The 26635-nt window shown below is 43.3% G+C and overlaps 1 protein-coding gene across 2 annotated transcripts in view; it reads left to right on the forward strand.

Moving 5' to 3' along the window:
- Positions 1–21148, forward strand: part of FRZB (frizzled related protein) — a 42495-nt gene extending 21347 nt beyond the window's left edge. The window contains exons 3-5 of one of the 2 annotated variants that reach the window (XM_033945826.1): positions 6453–6657; positions 9616–9679; positions 18050–21148. In XM_033945826.1, coding sequence (XP_033801717.1) covers positions 6453–6657; positions 9616–9679; positions 18050–18160 — 380 coding nt within the window. In that variant the 3' untranslated portion in view covers positions 18161–21148. The remainder of the gene's footprint in view (positions 1–6452; positions 6658–9615; positions 9680–18049) is intronic. The other variant, XM_033945825.1, reaches the window with a different exon arrangement.
- The last annotated feature ends 5487 nt before the right edge of the window (positions 21149–26635 follow it).

A 26635-nucleotide genomic window follows, 5' to 3' on the forward strand; every position in this document is an offset into this window, starting at 1 on the left:
AGGTGGGGGGGGGGGGGGAGGCGATTCACCCTTAGTGAAACTCCTCGGGGGTGTTCCTCCAATCCCTTTTTATAGGGGGGGGAGTGTTAAAAAAAATGATTGGCCCTGGGTGTCATACCCTAGGTACATCACTGAGCAGGAACAAGCTTCACTTAAGCACCTAACTTACAGAATACTGGTAGTTACACACGTCTTTGCTGCATTTACGCAACCAAAGTTATGTCAGGTCAACGGCTGTTGCAATTGCAGGTGCATAAGTGTAAGGCATGCCAATGCAGAGTTACACTATAATATTCTGTAACTGAATTTGGGCATCGAGATGCTGCCATAGAATAGTCAGAAAATAGAGTTGGAAAATCAAAGCAAGATCATAAAATATCTTTATTAATGTATAGTTCATTTGCTGGTACAAAGATCACTTGCCATATTTTAGCTTGCATCTGCCTTAGATACAGTTATGATGTTACCTTAATGGGGAGTCTCAAATTTAATTGCTAAAATTTCAAATATCCAGCAGTGAGATCTAGTTCAAGTTTCAAGTTTATTAAAATATTTGTTTGATCGCTTAATCTAATTTCTAAGCGGTTAACATAAATGGCTAAAACAATAGGTTAGGTAAAAAATTATTAAGAAAGATTAAGATTTGATTATAAACTTGGCCCTTAAAAGGGCATTTTAACAAAAAGCGTCTCGGAATAAAAATGTCTTTAATCCTATTTTAAATTGTTTTATATCTGATTCGTTACGAAGATATATAGGCAATAAATTCCAGAGAGAAGGAGCAGTAACAGCCAAGTTGTTGGTGCGTAAAGTATTAATTGATTTTAATGAAGGTATAACTAAAAGATTTTGAGAAGTTGAGCGGAGGGATTTTGACGTAACATACGGGATTAAAAGGCTATTAATAAAATCGGGTTGGTTATTCATTCTGGTTGCAAATGTTAAAAGTAAAATTTTATCATTAATCCTGTATTCAATTGGCAACCAATGAGCATTGATTAGAAGGGGGGGAGACGTGATCATATTTCTTTGCCCCGCTAACGATCTGTAGTAGTCTGATCTCCTTTTTTGTAATGGCCTTATAAAGGACATTACAGTAATCTAAACAGGAAATTACCAATGAGTGAATTAAAGTTTTCAATGCGGCAGGTTCCAGTAACTTAGAAAGAGAACGAATCATTCTCAATCGATGGAAACATTTCTGGACGATTGCGCTGATATGAGAATGATACGAAAATAGTTGATTCCTTCCTGCATTTTAAAAATTCTGTTCAGCAAATGTGCATTCCTAAGTGGCTGACATAGCATTTTGTTTTAGGCCAGTATCCTTCATTGCAAGGCTTGGGGACCAGTGGTGGGGCCTCATTGAACCTAGGTTTAGCTCTCTGACTCTCTTCTCTCAATACTCTTCTCTTGCCTTTTTTTAAAGCTTGCTGCTGGCACTTCCTTCAGAGCAACTGTTCTGTTGTGCTTTGGGACAGTGAAGCTCTCAGTGAATCTGAGCCATGCAGGGTCCAAATGCCCATGTTAGTCTTGCAAGACTGTGAACCTGAAGGAATTTTAATACTTCATGGCTCAAACTCACTGAGGGCTGAATTCTCAAAACTTATCGTGTCTTTAACAATGGTTGTAAAACCGGTTCCAGACAGTTTAGCGTGCCAGTATTTTGCCACCCAATTATCAGAACAGCTCACCATGGGCTTTTCCAAGTTTCCTAGCAGCCTCTTACTCTGCCATGCAAATGTAGTACAATGAGGTCATTACTATTAAAATGGTAGTAAAATGGACTCGTATTTAAACAAGTACTCTGGGCGATTCTGTTATCATCGCTGGGTAATTCTCCAAGTGAAGCACTGGCTTTTATTGACCAAGAATTACCGTATTTTCACGCATATAACGCGCGCGTTATACGCGTTTTTACCTACCGCGCATACCCCTCGCGCGTTATATGCGTGAGCGCGGTATACAAAAGTTTTAAAACATAGTTCCCACCCCGCCCGACGCCCGATTCACCCTCCCAGCAGGACCACTCGCACCCCCACCCCGAACGACCACTCGCACGCGCTCCCACCCGCATCCACGATCGGAGCAAGAGGGAGCCCAAGCCCTCTTGCCCGGCCGACTCCCCGACGTCCGATACATCCCCCCCCCGGCAGGACCACTCGCACCCCCACCCCGAACGACCGCTCGCACGCGCTCCCACCCGCACCCGCATCCACGATCGGAGCAAGAGGGAGCCCAAGCCCTCTTGCCCGGCCGACTCCCCGACGTCCGATACATCCCCCCCCCCCCGGCAGGACCACTCGCACCCCCACCCCGAAGGACCGCCGACTTCCCGACAATATCGGGCCAGAAGGGAGCCCAAACCCTCCTGGCCACGGCGACCCCCTAACCCCACCCCGCACTACATTACGGGCAGGAGGGATCCCAGGCCCTCCTGCCCTCGACGCAAACCCCCCTCCCCCCCAACGACCGTCCCCCCCCAAGAACCTCCGACCGCCCCCCAGCCGACCCGCGATCCCCCTGGCGACCCCCACGACCCCCCCACCCCCCTTCCCCGTACCTTTGGTAGTTGGCCGGACAGACGGGAGCCAAACCCGCCTGTCCGGCAGGCAGCCAACGAAGGAATGAGGCCGGATTGGCCCATCCATCCTAAAGCTCCGCCTACTGGTGGGGCCTAAGGCGCGTGGGCCAATCAGAATAGGCCCTGGAGCCTTAGGTCCCACCTGGGGGCGCGGCCTGAGGCACATGGGCCCAACCCGACCATGTGCCTCAGGCCGCGCCCCCAGGTGGGACCTAAGGCTCCACGGCCTATTCTGATTGGCCCACGCGCCTTAGGCCCCACCAGTAGGCGGAGCTTTAGGATGGATGGGCCAATCCGGCCTCATTCCTTCGTTGGCTGCCTGCCGGACAGGCGGGTTTGGCTCCCGTCTGTCCGGCCAACTACCAAAGGTACGGGGAAGGGGGGTGGGGGGGTCGTGGGGGTCGCCAGGGGGGTCGCGGGTCGGCTGGGGGGGCGGTCGTTGGGGGGAGGGGGGTTTGCGTCGAGGGCAGGAGGGCCTGGGATCCCTCCTGCCCGTAATGTAGTGCGGGGTGGGGTTAGGGGGTCGCCGTGGCCAGGAGGATTTGGGCTCCCTCCTGGCCCGATATTGTTGGGGAATCGGCGGTCCTTCGGGGGGAGGGATGTATCGGACGTCGGGGGGGGGGGGGCATCAGGCTTTCAGGATGGGGACAGACCTTCAAGGGGGGACAGTGCACGGAAGTCAGGGGGGGTGAACGGAGAGTCGGGACAGCGCACGGAAAGTCAGGGCAGTGCACGGAAGTCAGGGGGGGGTGAACGGAGAGTCGGGACAGCGCACGGAAAGTCGGGGCAGTGCACGGAAGTCAGGGGGGGTGAACGGAGAGTCGGGACAGCGCACGGAGAGGCGGGGCAGTGCACGGAAGTCAGGGGGGTGAACGGAGAGTCGGGCAGCATGCGCGGTATAATCGTGAGCGCGTTATACCAAAGTTTTTGTGCTTATCATCGTGATTTCTGCGCGCTATACACGTGTGCGCGTTTTATACGGGTGCGTGTTATTTGCGTGAAAATACGGTACCAGCTGGTCCAGGGGTGCCGGTATTGTGAAAAGCGCATCTTGGGCATGTGTTTCTGGCTGTGGCTCATGATAAAAGTTTTAAAAACACACTATTTACATGAATTATAATGACGGGAAAAAAGAATTTCAAAAGCACGCATTTCGAGCGCATGAAAGCCAACAATTGCACCTCCCCTCCATCCAGTAAATAGCACTGGCATGCCTATGATTAACATGATGTAGTGTTGCTGGTAGTTCTCTGCCCCTCCTATCCACCCATGTCTCTTTCCATGGATTATTCTGTACATGTGCTGATCGCTATCGCCAGTGACTGATCTCATGTAAATTTGGTGACCACCTGCAAACCTCATTTGCATGTGCGGTTCTTAGAGAATGACTCATCTTTTTTGAATTGTTAGATTTATATCCACTACAACGACCCGTTGGATTTTACTGGCGATATTAGAGAATCCGGCCCAGAGAGCTACATGATGCTGGGAAAAAAAACCCCAGAGGTTGCACCAGCGGCAAGAGTCTGTGGAAGGGGAAGGGATATTAACCAAATGAGTGGAGATCTGGTTTCGAGAGTCAGGGGAAAGAAGATGGGAGGTGACACTGGCTGATAGGGCTAGGAATAAGTGTATATTGGGCAGTTAATTTTGGGGGAGTTTGTGTTGGAGGAGACAAGATGGACTCGGGGAGAGAATGTGTCTGAGGAATCGGCCTTCATTTTATTTTCACATTGATCTGAGTATGCTTGAATAATTGAACTGGAAACATCATTGCAATGGTTTCTCCCTTTGTTGCAGGGCCCAGGGCCCTGAGCACCGGCCATTTTGTCACACTTAAGTCTTTTTACTCTGTTTGAAACATAGTGAGGATCTCTGGAATAGACTCTCACTTTTTTGTGGCATTGAGGTGCCTAAAATACCTAGTTATTGAATTGCCCCCTATGTTTGTACGTGCGTATTTTTGTAAAATATATATGTACATCTCGGCACTGCCCAGATTCTGCCCCAGCAATGTCTACATGCAGAATGTGTGAATATAGGCAAACACTTTTTTTTAGTGTTTGTTTTACATGTATGCTGTAGTGCAATTTAAAAAAAAAAAAATTCTGCATGTAAAACAGGCTTTACTCATGGAAAAAAAACTTTAAAAATTTACCCCCCAAATGTAAATTGCAGATTTTCTCTACAACTATATTGTGGATACAGAACAGCAGTCTAATATAAAGATACTGTGTGTAAAAAGCACATTGGGTGGTCAGCAGAATTTTCAGTCTGTGGCTTATGAAAGAAAAGAAGGAAGCAGCCTGCAGAAGGAACTCGATGAAGGAAATAATTTATGTAATGAATTCAGTCTTAACTACAGTAGCTTCCCTGACTCAACAAGTGTAGTAGTAGGGCCTGAGTCAACCACGGAGAATGTAATACATTATGAAAGCTGAATTAACTTTTCTGGCAGTGTTGAGGGAGTTTATTTTTCACCACATGAACTTTCCTTTCACTGGTTCCTATGAATTTGAATTTTTTATGGAATTACTTGACTTTCCAAGTCAAACTTGAAGGTACAGTGGATTTTTCTTTGGCTGAGAGGGCTTACAGTCTAAGGACCCTATTTACTAACTTGTGGCAAAATATTTTACCACAGGAACATTTACTATGGAATTCACTAATTGTGCTGTGCTTTAATACTGTGGGTTGGTCATTGACATAACATAATAACATAGAAAATAATGTCAGATAAAGACCTGTATTGTCCATCCAGTCTGCCCAAGATAAATGCTTATTTTTTTGAAGGGAGGAGGGCAAAGGATAAGTAAATCACATTAGCAGTAGGGAAGGCAGACAAATTCAGCATTTTTAGCACCTATGATTGTAATATGCTAGCCTCATGTGGCAGGCTAGCCTGTACACTCGGGAAAGGTTGGGACCAAATACCTGTGACTCAGCAGCTCTTTCACCTCTTCTCAGGTAGCTCAGCTGCTGCTCCCAGTTCATCCTGGGGGTTGTAGTTCATTCTCTCTCTGATTAGTGCCCCCAGCTGCCTGGTAGTATAATATTATCATTATTAAGGGAGAATCTTTTGACTCTTACAGATATTTAAGGGGAGGGGATGCTGGCCCCCTCCATTCCCACTCCAAACTATACCTAAGAACTTGGTGAACATGATGGTAAATCTTTCTTTTTTTGTGTCCACAGCATATCATGTCATCCTGGCTGCAGAACCAACCCATACCCACCCCTACCTCCTGATCCTTTTAAAATAGAGACTCCTCCTGTATTGTCCCACTCATCTAGAGCATAGGGAAACCCTATCCCTCCAATTCATGTTACAATAGATGGGCTGCTCTCCCAGACTCCAGTTACTTGATCCATGTAACCACAGAAGCCCTAACCCCCTAATTCATTTTTAGAATAGAAGGGCTCTTCTCCTAGACCCCCTACCCCAACCATATTAGAATAATAAAGTGTTTCTCTCCTGGATGCCTTATCCTCGATGCATGTCACAAAAGAAGTGCTCCTCCTATTCCACAACCACCACTGATACATGTTACATTAGAAGGGTTGGGTTTTGCCAGAGCACTCACCCCAGATCCTTCCATGCACCTACATTTGGATAGTACAGGGGAGGGGCAATAGTGATAACTGGTTGATTTTGCTCACTAATCCCCTCAGTAAAAATAGTGGCCTCACACCCCTAGTGGTAGTCTTGTGGTGTTACCACTAGAGGTCTGGTTGCCACATACAGTTTTCTGAAGCATGAAATTTTTTAAAAAAAACATGGGAACGGGAAGACTTTTCAAAATCAGATTTATATCTCATTTGCAGCATGCTCTTTGCTGAGTACTCTCTTGATTATTTTTTTCCCCAGTTATTCGAGCTAAAGTGAAAGAGGTAAAGAATAAATGTCATGATGTCACTGCCATAGTAGAAGTGAAGGAGATTCTAAAATCTTCCCTGGTGAACATTCCTAGGGACACAGTTTCTTTGTATGCAAACTCTGGTTGTTTGTGCCCCCCTCTCAGTGCCAATGAAGAGTACATCATAATGGGCTATGAAGATGAAGAACGTTCCAGGTAACTCATTTTTGTGCAATCCAGTTTTCTAGTGGTTAATTCAAACATAATAGAAGCTGAGCTGCCACTTTATAATAAGTGTTATTGATCTTGTGTGCACATTAAAACCTGTTTTTAGTCATGTACGATATTATACATTTTTCACAATGGCACTTTTGTTGTTTTACAATCTTGATGTGTTCTGTTGGTTAGATATTATAGTCGAGGGCTAGTCTAGTGGTTTTATGGAAATAGTGTGGCCTGGCCACGTAAATGACTTAGTTTTAGATCTTAGATCAGGTCGTCTGCTCTTCAGGTAAACTGAGGCTGAGGATGCCATAGAGCAGCGTTTCCCAAGTTTATCCTGGAAACTCCCTTGCATTTCAGGTTTTTAGTATATTCACAATGAATATGCATGAACTGATTTGCATTTAGGGCCTGATTGTATGAGAGGCGCCTACACTGAGGATGCCTAGCAAAGCCTAGCTTATTTCCATGTGCAACTAAATTGAATTGACCGCACCATTAAAATTGATTTAAAATAATTAAAATAATAATCAGTTTAGGTTGCATGTGGACTACCACGTGGCACCTAGCAACATCTAAGTCAAGGTACTCTGCGTTGCCTAGCGATTCCTACCTGAAAAGTAGGCGTATTTGGGGTAAATAGGTGTGGTTGACTTAGGCATCGCTAGGCATCTGTTGTAGGTGCTGGTAAAACCTGGTCTAATATACTGTCGTCTTAGGTGCCATTAGGCGTGATTCTATAAAGGGTGTCTAGCGGATTGACAGCTATATTGAGTGGCACTTCTAGGCGCCGTTTATAGAATCGGGTCCATACTGCCTCCCTTATATGCAAATCTCTTTCAGGACTGACTTGGGAAACTTCCATAGAGCAGGGGTGGGCGGCATTCATACACAGAAGATCGCATGAATTTCAGTACTTTCCGATTAGAGAGTTAAGCTCAGAAAATGCAATGAGACTGACCACTGACAGTAAACCACCATATCGCATATGCATAAAGGGTTGTCAGTGTTCTCCATCATGGGTGTCAAGCTGTGGAATGGTTTGGGTGGACAAATGCATTTGCGTAAGCCCAGGGATGTTTTAAAAAAAAAAAAAAAAAATTGAAGACACATTTGTATATGTCAGCTTTTATGTGATGGGGTATTCAATGCATTAGGTTTTGGAAGAGTTGATTGCTTGATGTACGTTTTATATTTTGTATGTCGATTGCACACTGCTTTGGTGTAAAGCAGTATCTAAGTTTTTAAATAAATATATAAATCCCTAGCAGGCTACAACATTACATACTGCTGGAACCTGAAATGCATATCTATAGCACTTCTGCGATAAAAAATGAAAATGTAACTAAGAAACAATGGCTGTTCAGAAAATATTTGTGAAATACAGTATTTAAAGCCACTAAAACTCTGGTATATACTTTCCATGGTCTCACAGGCTGCATAAAATTCAATGGTACATAGACTGTAGGTTGCCTACCCCCTGCAATAAAGGCAGTTCTCGCCAATCCTGGGGGAGAGGTGGTTACAATCACTGTGAAACAGTGACACTCCGTGGCCAAATTGAGGCTCTATGATTGCTGGGTTGCGGAAGGAGCTCTGGTTCATGGCTTCCATCTGGATACTAGGATGGGTGATGGGTTGTGTATAAAATAACAGAGAAATCACCACTGGCATCAGATCTTAGCCCAATACTCAAAAGCACTTACCCAGACTGTAGAATCTGTTGATCTTCTGTGGCACTACCTGGACAGTGTAGCTGGAAATCATTACAGACCACTCTAGTGCTATCTGGATAGCGCTGGGATGGTGCAGGGTGGAGAGTACAGCAAAAGAGGCAAATGAGGCAGCCAAGGCAATCTGTCTTATTCAAATGTATAGTCCCAACGAGGATCCCAGTTTCGGCATCTAAATAACACCTTCCTCAGGGGACATAAAACTGATGCTGAGGCTTGTAATATGCGCTGAAGGAAATATCGCCAAACAATTCAGCAAGATCGCTGAGCACAGGTCTTTCGCTTTTTCAAGCGATCTTGCTGAATTGTTCGGCAATATTTCCTTCAGCCTCAGCATCAGTTTTATGTCCACTGAGGAAGGCATTTTTTAGACGCCGAAAGTGGGATCCGTGTTGGGACTATACATTCGCATAAAGACAGATTGCCTGGACGCCTCCCTTGCCTCTTTTGCTGTGCTGTTTGTATTTTGAGATGAGTGTTTCTTCTCTCTTTTTGTTGCTTCATAAACACAGGGTAGAGAGTGAAATTTATCAGGTTAGCAGCAATATTCAGCACTGCTCTCCGGATAACTATCTGAACAACTTTGGACAGAGAAAAAAAAATGCTGATTTGAAAAGCAGTGCTGAATATCATTGTTATTCAGATGGCTCCACTGAGTGGTGTTCTGTCTGGATATTCAGCACTGTTATCTGGACAGAGGCTAGTGCTGAATGTCTGGAAATATTTTTAAACACAAGAGTGGCTGATTCTATAAACGGCGCCTAAATCGGCCAGCACCTAAATAAGGTTGCTAGCCGCATGTCCGTCACACTTAGATGCTGTTTACGGAATCGCGGCTAGCGGTGCCTATGTAAAAACATAAGCACCTGAAATGTAGGCGAGGGTTTTAAAGGCCTACATTTCAGGCACCTAAGTTTTTTGGAGAATCACGCTTAGCAGCACCTAAGTCATGCTCCACCCATAGAAACTCCCACTTAGGCGTTGGGCATCACTAAGTGCCATGCCATAGGCACCTATCGCCCAATTAAACTTTTTTTTAGTAATTACTGAGCCTATTAAGGGTATTTTGCCAATTAAGTTTGGCACCTAACTGTAAGTGCCCTTTATAGAATCAGCCCCTGACTGTGGAATTTAGCTATTGAACTATAAAATTCTGATTGTTGTGTTAGAAGTGTATATACCTTGGTAACGTGGTATTTATTTTGTGTGGAATGTGTAGGTTACTCTTGGTGGAAGGATCAATAGCTGAAAAATGGAAGGATCGCCTTGGTAAAAAAATAAAGGTAAAAAACTTAAAACTAAGGTTCTATGGTTTCTGAGTTTATATTATCTTCCAGAGAATTATTGGAGATTGGAGAAAAGTTTAGGGTGTTGGGTATTATACTAGATTCTAACCTGCCCTTTGAATCTCAAATTTCTGCTTTGATTAGAATTCTTTTTTTAGATTAAGGCAGCTGAGAACACTTTGCTAACTACTTACACTCCTTTGCTTCAGGAAGATAGCTCATGCTATCTTACTTCCATATTTTGACCACTGTAATTCCATTTATTTTGGTACTACAGGTAAACAACTGAGACAGCTTCAGTTTATGCAAAATACTGCACTTACTTACTGAGTTGGGAAGTACACAAGAGGCTACTCTGTTGAAAAGAGTACACTGGCTGCCGGTTAGAGCATGGATCAGATTTAAGAGAACCTGTTTTGTCTAAGTTTTTGTATGGTTTGGCATCTGAGAACTTGATTTATAGCCTAAATATCCCTAAAACATTTGTGACCTCATCTCATAGTTCTAATTGTTTTAAACTTAATTTTCCCTCAATGCAAATGTATAGAAAGCTTTTTCATACGTCTGCTTTTGCTTACCAGGTAGCTTCTATCTGGAGCAACTTACCAATGCAAATTAGATAAGTTAACACCCCGCCCCTCCCCTTATCAAGCCATGCTGCCGAGCAGCAACAGCTAAATGCAGAGCTGCCCATTCTAATCCTATGGCCGGCTAGGCATTTAGCTCACGTGCTGCTTGACAGTGCAACTTGATAAAGGGGGTGGGGGAAGGGTTAATTCTTACATTGTGTTTTGCAAACTTTTGAAAATGTTTTTATTTTCATTTAATGATACTTGATTGTTTGATTGCAGTATGTTTTGTTATTACATTATTATTTTTACATTACATTACATTTAAAGGGGCCCACAAATTAAATAGTGGGCCAAATAACATTGGCTGAACAGCTGGAAAAAGTTAATAAGACTGGATAGAGGGGGGGTAGAGGTGGAGGGGGTTAATGTGAGAAGGTGCAGGTGAAGTAAAGGAGTAGGATATAAAATCGTAATAGGTAAGCATGGTTTCTAGGGGTGTAATGAGGAATGTGTAAACGGTTATGATTGGATGTGTTTTGAGCAGGAGATGTGGGTTGTATGAAGTTGTTTTTACAGTTTGGATTGTGGTAAGGAGAGGGTGGTTTAGGGCACACCAGGAAATATTTCTTCACCGAGAGAGTGGTTGATCCTTGGAACGAGCTCCCGGTGCAGGTGATCGAGGCAAACAGCATGCAAGAATTTAAGAGCAAATGGGATGCTCATGTGAGATCCCTTAGAGGGTTAAGCCAAGGGAACATGTCACCAGGAGTGGGATCCCTAGGATAGTAGACTTGGGAGTGGGTCAGTAGAGTGGGCAGACCTGATGGATTATGGCCTTTATCTGTCGTCATCGTCTATGTTTCTATGTGTGTGTGTGTGTGTGTGTGTGTGTGGTTAGCGGGAGGAACGAGAGGCGGGTAGGAATTAGAGCTTTCCCGCCCACACTGTCCCGTAGGGCCGGTGGGATGATGTTTGATAGGATGGGTGGTTGGTTGGGAGGTTCAGGTTGTTGGCTTATTGGAGGACTTTGTATTTGGAGGGAATGGGGGGGGGTTGTCAAAGTTTTGGCGGAAATTGTGGCTTTCAGGCGGTCAAATGATAACTTATGGGATTTGATACAGTGAGTGATGGAGGGCAGCTACTTGTGTGCGGTACCACCACAGATATTGGTGAGGCCAGGCGGCACTGTAGATCTCATGGGGGGGGGGGGGTTAAGGATGGGATCAATGTTAAGAAAACACAGTAAGAATTGTGGGGCTGACAGCTAGGTCGTTACCGACTAGTCGTCATGGGGACTGGGATTAGGTGAAGACCACTTGTGTAAAAGTTCATTTAAAATTCATGGTTGTAATATTATATAGTTGCTTTGTTAAATAAACTGCGGCCAATATTAATTTAGCCATATATGATGTGGTTTTGAGTGGTTATTTAAAAAATGATTTTATATGTTGAACATTGGAAGCAGTGTGAATTCCAATGTTATTAACTTCTGTTCTTTGTGGATTACAATAAAAATAAAAACTGGATATGAGTTTCCAGGAATTACAGATAATAACATAACAGTTAAATAACCCTCAATTTAACACAGCTTAACATATTTCTGAAATATCATTGTTTTAATTTCTCTCTGGAAAGCACTGTAATGTAAAATGTTGGAGGATAATATCTAGATCCAGATTTGCAACTTGAAATTCCAATAATCCTTCTAGTATTTTCAATCTCTTTGTTGCCTTAATTGAGGGGTAAGTAAAGGAGTTTTGAATTCTCCTTGATCTAACCACTTCTGTCAAAACAAAGCTAGTGTTCAGATAAATAGGTTCAGATTCATACATAACTTCCCCCCCCCACCCTTTTTACAAAACCGTAGCATGTTTTTTTTAGCACTAGCTGCTTCAGTAATAGCTCTGACGCTCATAGCACTACGGTTTTGTAAAAGGGGGAGTTTATGTAACAGACAATTAAATTTTTCTAGCATTTGGGCTTGAACAGGAAGCCTATGTACTTTGAAATAAACTGTCGATACATGGTCATGTTTATTCAAGAAAAAAATCGGTTGTAAAGCCATATTTTGTATGGTCTGTAACTGTTTTATCATAGCTGCTGAGCATGGTAAATGCAAGGTATTGCAATAGTCCAACATTCCCAGAATCAATACCTGAACAAAGAGATGCAATTAAGCCACTTGCATTAGTAGGAGACCTGTCCAGATCCTGCCCATGCTCCAACCATGTACCGTATATGTCCCCAATACATTACAATCAATTAACTAGGAATGCCACTCATCAATAGAAAAACCTAACTTCACTCGTACTTCAACTACAACAATCTCATTTGCCATTAAAAAAAACCATATCTACTTCCCAACCCTATGGTTGTGTTTATCGGAATCACTAATGCACCCTCACTCTCTTATTTCCAGATTAAATACTGATGAGAAAAATAATGCCTTCAATTCAACTTTAAGGTGTAGATTACCGATCGTGTCCCGACCAGTTTGCGACCCCGACCCGATTCACTAACCTACCTCCCGATCCGCACATGCAAATGAAGGGAAATGGCATGCAAAGTAGGAAGGCAATGATTCACTAAACTCAAGAAGGAACACCGATTGGGTTGGCTGATCCAAAAAGAAGCGACTGCTGAGGACCAGTCGCTCATGTCCCTGCCGACTCCTGCTTTCTGACACCCCGACTCTCCTGCTCTCAGTCTTCCTTAAACTCTCGTTTTGTGTTGGTTTACTGTTTGTAATATCATATGACCTGTTCTTTTCAGCGGTTCTGTTGCTTGTGAAACCATCTGTAGAAGATAGGTTTCTGCCACCCCAACTCTCCTGCTCTTCTGCCCTTCCCTGCAGTGCGAGCCCGTGGTTTTAACCCGTGAGTTTAAAACGGGGCTGCACTACGGTGTGTTCTATACTGTGTGAGGGTCTGTCTGTGCCCTAAAGAGACATGATTTTTTGTTAGAATTAACTGTGCAGGATGGATCTGTACAGATCTGGCTTCTTTAGTTTTCCAGTAGGTTTATTGATGTCCTAGGATCCATTGCAAACAAAAAAATATAACTCCAAAAGCCTGCCAAAGAAACTTAACAAGATACCAACAAGGAGGCAGTAAAGATCATACGGTTCTCAGAGAGACTGTTTGCTGACCAAACTTTTATAAACACACAAGTAATGAGAAGTCAAGCCATAATTAATATAATTTGATAGTGGAGTACCCTCAGTGTGATAAAGCAGCGAAGGGAGCAATTCTCCTACGCTTCACATATGAGACAAGGGCCAACCAGTCCCTGCCCCCACACCATCATGGGGTACTACCGTGGTGTGTGAAATAAATAAAAAACGTGAGAAGTGCAAAATAAAGCACAAAGCAATAACACAAGTGAGGTCAATCAAACAGTCTCTCAGAGAACCTCCCCCAGAGAACTCCCAATAGAATCAAAAAGCCGACTTAGCTGAAGCTGAAAACAGCTGATAAAGCGGTCTCCCGAAAGCAGGGGGATACGCAGGATACCAGGTCCAACTAAGCCTGGTTTCGGGAAAAATCCCTTCTTCAGGAACCCAGATTACGGAACACAAGAACCATCGAGCCGGCTGGGGGAGGGCGGAGATAACAGAGAGGAGCGCAACTGCGCATTAAAAAGCCGAAACAGAAATGTCATACAACAGACCCACCAATCAGAACCAGAGAGAGGCGGGACAACGTCAAACTATGGTGTGCCACTCCATACTATCATTTAATCCAGCTGGTTGCACAGCTTGTAGATGGAAGATCCAAAACTGCTCACGAAGGGTCAAGTAGGAGAGCTTGTCCCCTTTAAACCTACTTGATAACTGTTCCAACACAAACCATGATAAATCAGAGAAAACATGATTTTTCTCAATGCAGTGAGGGACCAGGGGAGCTGATCTGGTGGCTGTGTATATCCTGCTCCTGTGCTCTATCAGTCTTGTCCTGATTTGTCTGCTGGTACGACCAACATAAATGAGCTCACAGGGGCAGATGATGACATATATAACCCAGCTCGACTCGCAGGTAGTATGTTGTCTTAGTTGGTAATTTCAGTGGGTCTTGTGATGGCACCAGCTGGTGATTGAAAGAGTGTTGGTACACAAACTACAATGACCACAGGCCATGTGACTACCCATGGTATACACCGCAAAGGTGGAGGGAGTCAAAAGATTCCTAAGGTTTTTAGGTCTTGAAAACACAATCCGAGGTGGATCCTTGAAGGTAGGATGACAGTCCAAAATGTGCCAATGTCTCTTAATCACCTCTGCCACCTGGAGAGCACGATTAGAGAATGAAATAACACAGACCTGTTGAGATGACACAGGTCTCGACACTGAGGTAAGTAAAAGGTCAGGATTAGCATACCGTGCTCTCAAGTATGCACGTTTGATGGTCCAGTCAGGGTATCCATTGCAGCATTTGGTGCTTGTTATGTGATTTGTGAATGTTACTGCTATTATGGCATGATAAAATTGTTCTTAAGGTCCTGGGTGACATTTGTAGTGCTCTGTATTACTTCACGATATGCCTGTTACTTGATTTTGGATTTAGATCATACCTTCTCAGTAATGACTTAATGCAGGCTTCATTCAGCTACAGTAGATATTTTCAGCATCCTGGAGAGCTTACAATTTATTTAGTGGATGGTTGAGCGACTTGTCCAAGATTTCAAGGAGCAACAGTGACCTCCCTGGTTCTCGGCCTGTAGCTCTATTAGGTACAGCTAATACAAATAACACATTATCTACAGTATATTAGCTGTATCTAATCTTTGGTAGCTCAAACCCTTACTAAAGTCTAGCAGAGCTGAACCCTGGTGGCCATTTGGTAACCTACCAAAAATACTGATAGGTTTATGGTTATTAGTAATATCAGGATTTTTGTTAGTGCTGATAACAATATGTTGTTTTTCTGTACGTTATTTTGAATTTTTTGGGTACATAATTCCCTGGAGTACATACAGTGTGCATAATACCATCTGTAACAGAACTACTGTCCGTTCCCCTCCCCCCCTTTTTTTTTTTAAGAGTGATGCTCATGCAGGGGGGGGAGCAGTGTTCTTTTTAAGCTGTACTAAACATCCAATATCTGAATTTTATTCAAAGTAGCTATAAACTGCAGGTGAAAAAGCAGGGAAAGCATGTAGAGCAGGGGTGTCCAACCTGCAGCCCCGTGAAGTATTTTATGCGGCCCTGGTTGAGGGCGATGCAGTGTTTTCTTCTGCTGCCCCTGGGTGTTTACCATCTTGCTGACTCCTTCCTCTGTCTTGCCGCAGGGTTTGCGCAGCCCCAGAAACATTTTTTTTGGCCAGTGCGGCTCAGGGAAGCCAAAAGGTTGGACACCCCTGATATAGAGTATGGGTCATGGAATTCTTTCCAACTTCCCTGTGAGTATTTGTGTGTATATCTGAAGAAATACTCATAAATTAAAGTAATAGAAAATTTTGCTCATGTCAACTCAGTCCTGATATTTGTTTTTCTGTGCACAATGCAGAACCCAGGCTAACATGCTTCAAAAGTTGAACCATTTATTGATGTTCTTTCAATCAAAATAGAAGTTAGAACTTCCTGCTCCCCCAACTATAGGCTTAAAGGCCCAGATTCTGTATAGGGTGCCCGGTCTCAGAAGCCGCCTAAGCAGCTTTTGAAAATCACACACGGGCGGCCTATATAGAATCGCCCTAAGCCGCCTAACCACCACGATTCTTTAACTGGCGCTGATGTTACAGGTGCTGGTTAGAGAATTGTGTTGCGGCTGAGCTGATCGTGGCAAGGGAATCTCCCTGCCGCGATCAGTTTAGTGGCTGTGGCAACCTGTCCCCACCCCCCATGAAGACTAATGGAGTAGAGATATTCAGTCCCTCCTGCTATAACCGCCCCCCAAAAAAAAGATCATCGGCAGCAAAGATGCCCAGTCTCTCCTGCCAGAAAACCCCACCCCAAAAAGTAGCCCACCCGGACCCCCCAAGCACACCCAGAATCTCCCTACCTTATTAAGATGGCCTGCCAGAGGAATCCTTCCTACTCCAGCTGGTGGCCTGCCCCTTCCTGGTGCATCATGGGATGCAAGGGGAGAGGCCTAAGGCCCTGATTGGCACAGGTGCTTAAGGTCTCTCCCATAGGGGGGGGGCCTTAGGCACCTGGGCCAAACAGAATCAGGCCTCTCTCACAGTGCATTCTGGGATGTACTAGGAGTAGCCTAAGATTCTGATTGGCCAGATCTCTTAGGCCACTCCCATCGGGTTCCGGGTGGGCTTGGGGATAGGGATCCGGGATGGGGTGAATCTTTGTTCCTGCATCACTGTGAATACCATGAGACTTCCACTAGGTGTCATGGTGGCCATTTTATGGTCAGAAATGCAATAGTCAGGAACAAGCGGGCATTACTCCTGCTCATACAACCTCTCTAGACCACCAAGGAGTTTTGAGGTAGGCTTGTGGGAGGGTAAGAAGGAGATGGCTTTGGCTAAGCTTAATTCATCTTTGGTAGGAGGAAGGGGGATCAAGACCAAGGGGGGGGGGGGATACCTAGAAGCCCCAATGCCACTATCTGGACATTAACCGGGCACTGGTCAGTGTTCAGACTGGTGCCAAGTTAGCTCTGTGGCTATAATGAGGACAACATTTTTTCTGTGTTAACTTCATCTGCTTACTTAACTGGCTAGCGCCTCCCAGGCTCCTCCCACCTTCGGCTGACAGACTGCCCCAGCACTAACCAACCAGTGCAGGGGCAATTAGTGAAGATATTCAGCTCTGTCCTGTTATGTGGCACTGAATATCATCAGTTAGGTGGCCACATGTGATTTAACTTGGCAGGAGACTCTCCAGCCTGGTTAAATTGCTTTGAATATCAAGCAGGTGACCATGACATTAATAATTTAACTCTTAACAACTACTACTACTACTATTCATTATTTCTATAGCGCTACCAGATGCACGCAGCACTGCAGAGTCACAAAGAAAAAGAAACAGTCCCTGCTCAAAAGAGCTTACAATCTAAACAGCCAAGACAGACAAACAGGATGACATGGATACAGTTAAGGGGAACAGTTAATTAGCTGGCTGGGTTGGAGTAAGAGGAGTAGGGTTAAGCTAGGATAAATCTTGGCCTTAGCTCACCCTTTATACAGGTTTTTCCTGCTTGGTAAGGCCTTTTTTAATGTGGCCAACCTTCTATTTTTTTCCATTAATGGCTATGTGCTAATGTTTCCATTAGGATACAGCCATTTTATAAAATTACCATGGGAACACTTAGGGCCAGATTCTATAAACAGCGCCTAAGCACACCTATATTGTAGATGCTGCTCAGCACAGTTGTCAATCAACCACTAGGCACCGTTTATAGAATCCTGCCTAACAGCGCCTAGGCATGCTTAGACATCGTTAGGCATCCAAGAGGTAGATGCCTGTATATTGGACCAGGTTTTACCGGGCCTAATCTACTGGTGCATAACTCGGACACCTAGCGATGCATAAGTCAACCATGCCTAATCTCCACTCCTGTATTTTAGGTGCCATTTATAAAACCAGGGCCTTAGTGTGAATTTTTATCAATGCCCAAATTTGGGTCTTAAAACATTTCAGAAAACCATGACAATCATTTTGATAAACTATAGGACCACCAAAAATCTAAATATGTAAGCCACTCATTTGCCAAAATCTTGCTTCCTCTCATGCTCTAGGATGCGTGTACAAATACTGATGAAGGTGTGCATGTGTTTTAACTTTTTTCTTTAACTTTCTCTTAAAAACTGTACTTCAATTTTGGATTCAAATTCTTTTTAGCGTTGGAACTTAAAGCTTCGCCACCCTCCAAAGGGCAAAAAAGAAATTGGCCAAAACGATCCTCCTCAGAAGCTCAGCAGAAGCAAAAACCCAAGGCAAACCCGCAACTGAATAGGAAGTGGTATGCGTAATGCTCTGTGGACTTTATGCTAAGACTTGCATTGGTCAAGCAGCAAAGAAGAAATTGCACTATTACACGATATATTCTATTGTTTACTACAAAATCATGTTGTAGCAAATCTTAGGTCTTCTACTTTCTATGTTTTCTTTTTCTTTTTTTTTTTTTTTGCTCTATTGTTTGCACGTATTAAAAAAAAAATATCTGATGTATTTCATAGACAATAAACTGATATCTTGAGACTGAAATGTACACGCCATTCTGGTGAGAGATTTATGATTGTCAATTTTTCACTTGGATTTAGAAGAGCACTGATGGATTCACATAGACTGACTTGGTTTATGACAGACAGGAATAAAATTGGGCGTAAAACATAGAATTTACAATCACAATTTTAGCCCGCCTCCACTGAACATATTCTCCTCCTTCAGCCATGGTTGAATCTGTTAATCCCCGTTTTTATAAAACCATAGTGCTGTTTTAGCGCCAGCAATAGCGGTAACAGCTCCGATGCTTATAGGAATTCTTTGAGCGTCGGAACTGTTACTGCCACAGTTGCGCTAAAATCATGCTATGATTTTGTAAAAGGGGGGGGGGGGGGTAATTATTTGAAAGGAAAGAGGTTCTGAACTGTAACATATGAGTAGCGATTCTCCCACAGCAAATGCATCGAAACCCATAGGAATTGAATGGGCTTCGGTGCATTTGCTGTGGGATGATTGCTACTGCATCGTTGTAAAAGGGGCCCATAGTGTGAAAAAGAAACTGACCATATAAAAGCCAGTAACACTTGGTATGAGCCTGCTGAACTGATGCTGAAAATTAATTTAAACAGCATAGGTAACTCTAGAAAACAAAGGACCTGATATTCAAAGTGTCAAAGCTGGCTGTGAACTGTTAAAGTGCTTGATCGGAGCTAGCTGCTAATATTCAGTAGCATTTAACCAGTTAAGTGCCGCTGACTATCCTGGTTAGTGCTGAGCTCAAAGCCTACTATGTTGGGAGTGATCCAGGAGTGGAGTCGGCACTTGGCCACTTAAGGACTAATATTCAGCTTTTAAGCAGCCAGGTTTACTGCATAAATGGGACTGCAGAAAAGTCTGTCCTATTTTTATACGGCAATCCAAGGTCATTTAAATGATGAATATCAACTTAAGTGGCTATGTCTTAACCTATTTAAAAATGACCGTATAGTCAAAGCCTGCACAGGTCCTGGCTTTGAATATCCAGAAATAATGCCATTGGTGGTGAGCCAAACGTGTGCCACCCAACCATATGGATGGACCAATCTGCTTGAAGTTTCAGAGGATGGTGTTAGAAATTTAAGCCATTCATTGCTCAGAAATGAAGAATACATTCTTTTCTGATACCAGCTGTTTAACAATACAAGTTTTAATAAACCACTTGTCTAAATCTTCTTTGTGTGAAAACATCTGTTTAACTTCTCTGTGCCAAACCAGTATATAAATGTATACATTATTTCATTGAAATGTTTTTATATATCCTGCAAAACATGATCCGACTTTAATATATGATCTGTTTGCTTTCTGATAATGGAATGTTTTAGTATTGCTGAGCTGTAGGCTGGATTCAGTCTCCAGATGTGTTCATCAGGCAAGGTCTGCACTTTATCAGTTTGACTGTAGTGTTTTTGCTGTGTTTCCAGAGATAAGTGTTTAATGTTCAGTCAACGATGTTTAATAAATGAGTTATAATTGTTGACAGGAAGGTTATCCTGACTCTTGCACCAAATGCAGATTTTTATCATCTGCCATGTGTCATATACCCCCAGATTCTATACATGGCATTCTATACATGTGTGATCATAAAATCCATGGCCAAATAGACTAGTTAATGAGCCAATAACAATCAAAAATTGGCTGCTATCAATTTTTTATTTATTTATCATTTTCAAGTTACAATTCACAAGGAACAGTAAGGAATGGATTTAACAATTATATGTTCTCTGTTCAATACAAATATTTCCATCTAGCCCACATTATGATAGGATTTACCCATAACTTCTTTTCCCAAAAATCTTTAGGAAATTCAAAATCAAAATGAACAAAGTAAAAATTCAGTACATTTATCAAATGTCTAAAAAAAAGAGAAAATAAGCTTTACCAATTCAATCACTATTATTATGGTGAAATGTTAAATACGGCTCAATAAATCAATACATTACACCTTTTGTTGCTCATGCGAGTTCAAAAATTGTTCCAAATGAATAAGATCCTAGAAAATAAATTCCTTCTCTTGAAACTTTATCATACATTTACAAGGAAATTTCAAATAGAAAGTGGCTTCTAGAACCGAAACCCTAGCTTTTAATACTAGAAATGCTTTCCTTCTCCATTGGGTGGCTCTGGCCCCATCTGGAAATATCAATCTCCACAAGGCTGTTATCAATTTTTGATGTTAATAAGCTCTATTTTGGTTTTACGCTTGGATCTGTCTGTGCATGATTCTATAGAGATCTGTGCCCAAATCCTCTCATGTACAACCCTCAAGAGGTTGTGGCTGTGGGAGAGGCATGGGTGGGTTAGATATATTCCAAAGAATTACACATTGCATTACAGAATTTGGACCTGTGTATTAGATTCTCCAACTGTTCTGTAAGTCACCTTGAACCTCTGTAGGCACAGTGCAATTCATAAATCCAAGATTAGATTAGATGTGTAGTAATGTACTATAATTACAACCAAATTACTACCATTTCATTGATATATTCATTCAATTTTCTATACTGTTCTCCCAAGGGTGCTCAGAACGGTTTACATGAATTTTTTCCTATGTGGTAGTGTTTCATAACAATGAGATGTGCATGGTAGAAAGACATGCATCATGAAATAAACTACATGTATATGTTAAATACCTAAAAGGGGATAGATACACACTTCCCCTAAAAGCAAAAGCTCTATACAAAGAAAAATTGAAACAGCCATGTCAGGTCTTTGTTTTAAATAAATTGCATTGATAAATTTGATTTGCTTCGTGTCTTCTAGCCAGGGTGACTGGGTGTCCAGGATGGCTGGGTGAGGGTGGAAAGGGGTTGAATTGGGGGCAGAAAGGTTGATTGGGTGTTTAGGATGGGATGGTGAGGGGGGAAAGGGGTTGACTGGGGATAGGAGAGATGTCCTCTTCCCCCCTCCTCAGTCTTCTCCTCCCTTCCTCAGCATCCTCCTCAATCTCCTCGGAGATGAGACCAGTCCTTGCAGCAACAGGGCTAGGGGAGACTGAAGCAGGTATATGACCTAGACAGAAGGGGAGCATAGACATAGGTTGTAGTCAGGTACATAAGAATAGCCTTACTGGTCAGACCAATGGTCCATCAAGCCCAGTAGCCCGTTCTCACGGTGGACAATCCAGGTCCCTAGTACCTGACCAAAACCCAAGAAGTAGCAACATTCCATGCTACCGATCCAGGGCAAACAGTGGCTTCCCCCATGTTTTTCTCAATAACAGACTCCAGCATCTGCAGATGTGGCCATAGCATATTCTGTGGTACACATTGTCAGCTGGGAGGTGACTATGTGGTTTAGGGACCAACTGTTGCTATTCGCTTAAATCATAGAGGTGAATGTGAGCTGGAGAGAGTCATGTGATATGGAATTATTACTCGCCTGCCTGGGTACGAAGCTCATCATGTAGCCCGTGGATAAAGGCCTGCTCATATTGGCCAGTCCCATTTCCTGAGGTCCTCCATCTGTATAGAGAGAAGGTGGGAGGGGAGAGGGAGGGTCAGGTTGAGAGCCAGGTACATGACAGATATTTCATTCAGCAGCTTGACTTGACATCCCTTCACCTTCATGACAGGAATGGGGAAACTGTTGTGGTAGTCAATGTGCTTTTATCCTCACTGTATTTGTGGAGTAGATCATATTAATTTTAGTTTCTTTTTAATAACTATAGAATCTAAGATACCCTCCTAGTGGAGCAGTGATAATATCTAACACATTGCTGATACGGTCACTTGCAGGAGGTACGTTGGTGGTAATAGGTCCTGCCTTTTTATTGGGGGAGGGGATGGGATGGTTCAAGTCCTGTCACAGGTTCATGTCCCCTTGAGCTCCTTCGGTTTGCATCTCTCTCTCCAGGGCAATAGATTTCACTGCTTTGAGAGACATTACTGTGCAGGAAAGGAGGTAGCCAGGTTAGAGGACCTGCCTGTTCTTGTCCTATCACTGTTTTTGCAGTTCCCTCCCCAGCGAAGCAGGTGAGGGGTTAGCCTGGCAGTTTGAAAGCAGACTTCTCATTCAAGGGTGATCAGAACAGTTCCCAGCAAGCAAGCCACTCCATCCTGCAGTGTCCTAGGCTTAGCAAGCTAGTACAATCATGAAGATAATTAGCCATTTTGTATACTTGCATCTCTTGAAAAGGAGACTTGTGCCTTACAGTGCACTGAGTCTCTCCCAGGCCCTTCTGTACCTCAGATCAGTGGTGTAGTAAGGGGGGGCAGTCCGCCCCGGGTGCCATATTGGTGGGGGTGCAAACACTCCTCCGCCTCCCACCTCTTCCCATTCCTCCCCTCACGCACCCCCTTCCCTTCCCCCATACCTCCACTTGAAGAAGTTGTTCGTGGTGGTCAACAACGTGCTATTCGCAACCCTATCGGCTCTCCCACTGACATCACTTCCGGGTGCCACGCATAGGAAATGATATCAGAAGAAGAGCTGCTGCGGTTGTGAAGAGCACATTGTTGACCATCATGAGCAACAAATTCAACTACAGGGAAAGGGGGGGGGGGTTTGCTGGGGGAAGGAGTGGGAAGGGGTACCACCACCCCTAGCACCTCTCACCCTCATGACATCAGTGCCTCAGATAGTTTCTTATGTGGCCTGGGAGAACAAAATATCTGCATTCATGCACAGGAACAGTCTTGCCAAGAGCTTGGAGTTTGCATGAGTGAAATGTAGCTGCCTCCTCCTGGTTGCCTTCTTCCCCAATGTGTCCCTGCCTGCATGACATTGTGACATCATAAAAAAACTCCCACACAAGAAAGGATGTCAAAAACTCAATACTCATAAACTACATCCAAATATTTACCCAGCACTATTGACATTCATGCACAATAAATGGAGAAAAGACCTCAGTGTCTGAAAGGGTACAAAAACCACTACCCCAATAGACAAGCCACTCTCATAATACCAACCTTGAGGCAGGCAGACACATCCTTGGTCAAAAACTTCAAGATAAGTGGGAAAATATAATACAAACTTTAATTGCTTTTATAGAATATCAAAATCACATCACACTTATCTTTGAAAAAATGTTGTTCATAGTAGTCATCATAATGCTGGGGATAGAAGCAGGAAACAACCTGCACAGTGGAGCCTGAGCCAGGCACAGCAGTTACAAATTCCTTGCTCCACAATCTCCAACAGGGCCCCTGTTTCGCAACCGAGACGTACATAGATGGATCAGAAAGTGGTTGGCGGGTAGGAAACAGAGGGTAGGAGTGAAGGGTCACTACTCGGACTGGAGGAGGGTCACAAGTGGGGTCCCGCAGGGCTCAGTGCTCGGGCCGCTGCTATTTAATATATTCATAAATGATCTAGAAACGGACAAAGTGTGAGATAATAAAATTTGCGGACGACACCAAACTATTTAGTGGAGCTCGGACTAAAGAGGACTGTGAAGAATTGCAAAGGGACTTGAACAAACTAGGGGAATGGGTGATGAGATGGCAAATTAAGTTCAACGTTGAGAAATGTAAAGTATTACATGTGGGAAACAGAAACCTGAGGTACTACTATACAATGGGAGGGATGTTATTAAATGAGAGTACCCAAGAAAGGGACTTGGGGGTAATGGTGGACATGACAATGAAGCCAACGGCACAGTGCGCAGAGGTCGCTAAGAAGGCAAACAGAATGCTAGGCATAATCAAGAAGGGTATTACAACCAGAATGAAAGAAGTTATCCTGCCATTGTATCGGGCGATGGTGCGTCCGCATCTGGAGTACTGCGTCCAATATTGGTTGCCGTACCTTAAGAAGGACATGGCATTACTCGAGAGGGTTCAGAGGAGAGCGACGCGTCTGATAAAGGGGATGGAAAACCTTTCATACGCTGAGAGATTGGAGAAACTGGGTCTCTTTTCCCTGGAGAAGAGGAGACTTAGAGAGGATATGATAGAGACTTATAAGATCATGAAGGACATAGAGAGAGTAGAGAGGGACAGATTCTTCAAACTTTCAAAAAATAAAAGAACAAGAGGGCATTCAGAAAAGTTGAAAGGGGACAGATTCAAAATGAATGCTAGGAAGTTCTTCTTTACCCACCTGGAATGCGCTTCCAGAGAGCATAATAGGGCAGAGTACGATACTGGGGTTCAAGAAAGGATTGGACAATTTCCTGCTGGAAAAGGGGATAGAGGGGTATAGATAGAGGATTACTGCACAGGTCCTGGACCTGTTGGGCCGCCATGTGAGTGGACTGCTGGGCACGATGGACCTCAGGTCTGACCCAGCAGAGGCATTGCTCATGTTCTTAAATTCATCATGGAATTGCTGCACGAAAACAAAAATCTTATTTGCATTATAGAACATAAATCTCAAAACGCAAAACAAAAATCAAAATTGGCTCAGCTCACAGCGTAAATTAACCAGCTTCACCTCCTATTGTAAAATGGCCTCTTGGTGTTCACTGACTTAAAGCTTCCAACGTCATCACGGGACCAGCGCAATGACGTCACAATAATTCAAAAATGCTTCAAATAGAATGGATTAAAAACACGCTCTCCATTCCACACCACTATTAAGTCCAATGGGTACACAAGTTTGTAAAGCAAAAATCCAGCGCTGTTCTCTTCTCAGCAGCAGTTGTTTAAAATCTCCCCCCCCCAACACCCCTCCTGAGCAGAAGGGGTAACACAAGTGTGATGTGATTTTGATATTCTATAAAAGCAATTGAAGTTTGTATTATATTTTCCCACTTATCTTGGAGTTTTTGACCAAGGATGTGTCTGCCTGCCTCAAAGTTGGTATTTTGAGAGCGGCTTGTCTATTGGGGCAGTGGTTTTTGTACCCTTTCAGACACTGAGGTCTTTTCTTCATTTATTGTGCATGAATGTCAGTAGGGCTGGGTAAATACTTGGATGTAGTTTATAAGTATTATGACATCATATCCATGTGTACATTTTGCGGGATTCTAAATAGTACATGACTAAGGCTGTTGGGCTGTGTGCCATCTCATATGTGTCGCTAGTCAGCACTGATTTTTCAGGTGCGATCTATAGAATTTGGGGATTACCACCTCCTATTTAGGAGGTACTGAGGACTCCCGTTTTATGGATTCTCTAATCAGTTAGCATGCAGTAACCGTAACGTGCTTGCTTTTTAGCATATCCATGCCCAATCTCTGCCAATGGCACGCCTTCCTCCAGAAAATAAATATTTAAAAAATAAACTACCGCCAGCATAGCGTGTACTCCAACTTCTAAAAGCTTTAATATGCTTTGCGGTAAGCATTTTAATGCATGCTAAGCACATGTTATGGCTTAATGGCCTTTAGTAACCATGCCCCTAAAAGTTTTATTTCAAAAGTTAAAGTGGAAAGGTTTTTTTTATCTTGCTCAGACTTGGTAAGTTAAGTGGGAAATACTCCAGTTCATGTGTCTGCCTTTAGTAAGCAGAGGAAGACTTGTTAATGAACCTGCCAGAGAGAATAGTTTTAAACTGCATCTTTCATGTTGTTTATAATCTAAAATACCAGAAAGATTTCCCTCTTCTTTGAAAAATGACAAGTACATTTTAACAATAATCGCTGCTAAACACCATTCAGAGTTCTGGCACCTAGACTACACAAACCAATCCTGTGACACTATAAACACAAAAAAGGTCAGCATTCCAGCCATCACTGGGGAAAAACCATTGGCAGACTGAAAGAACTTTAATCCTCCGGCTTTTGCCATGATTCCAGTGAAAGTGAAATCCTATCACAACCCTGCTTGACCTTTGCTTTCCCCCACTGAGTGCTAGAGGACTTAGGCTCACCGGCTTTCTATTTCAATGGCAAATGAAAGAAAATCCAAGCCGAAATGAGGCCCTGCGATTTCTCTCCTGTGCTGTGCTTGAGAGAAGTAACCTAGCTGAATTTTTCTTAGGTCTAAGTTTTGTGAAGATTTGTAAGGTATCTTTTATTGTTTAACGAAGCAATTCCTACTGAAGTGGCTCTAGTAGCAAAGATATCTGAGCTGTCTTTAAATATTTCAACTAATATAAAGAAAATCCTCTTTTATGTCCTGATAATACATAATTTCTACTGTTCAAAATTTTTTTTAATTAAAAGTTTAACGGTGTATTAAAAGTAGAAGACAAAATGTAACCAAAGAAAGGAACCAAGACTCCCATACTCAATATTTTGTAATCTGCTAAATATTCACGGTGGCCAGATTTTTTAAAAATGCTGACTACTGGCGCTGAATATCTAGGACAGCTATGGCCACTGGAAGTTATTCCGATACC

Source organism: Geotrypetes seraphini, chromosome 5, assembly GCF_902459505.1.
Source record: "Geotrypetes seraphini chromosome 5, aGeoSer1.1, whole genome shotgun sequence".
NCBI lineage: Eukaryota > Metazoa > Chordata > Amphibia > Gymnophiona > Dermophiidae > Geotrypetes > Geotrypetes seraphini.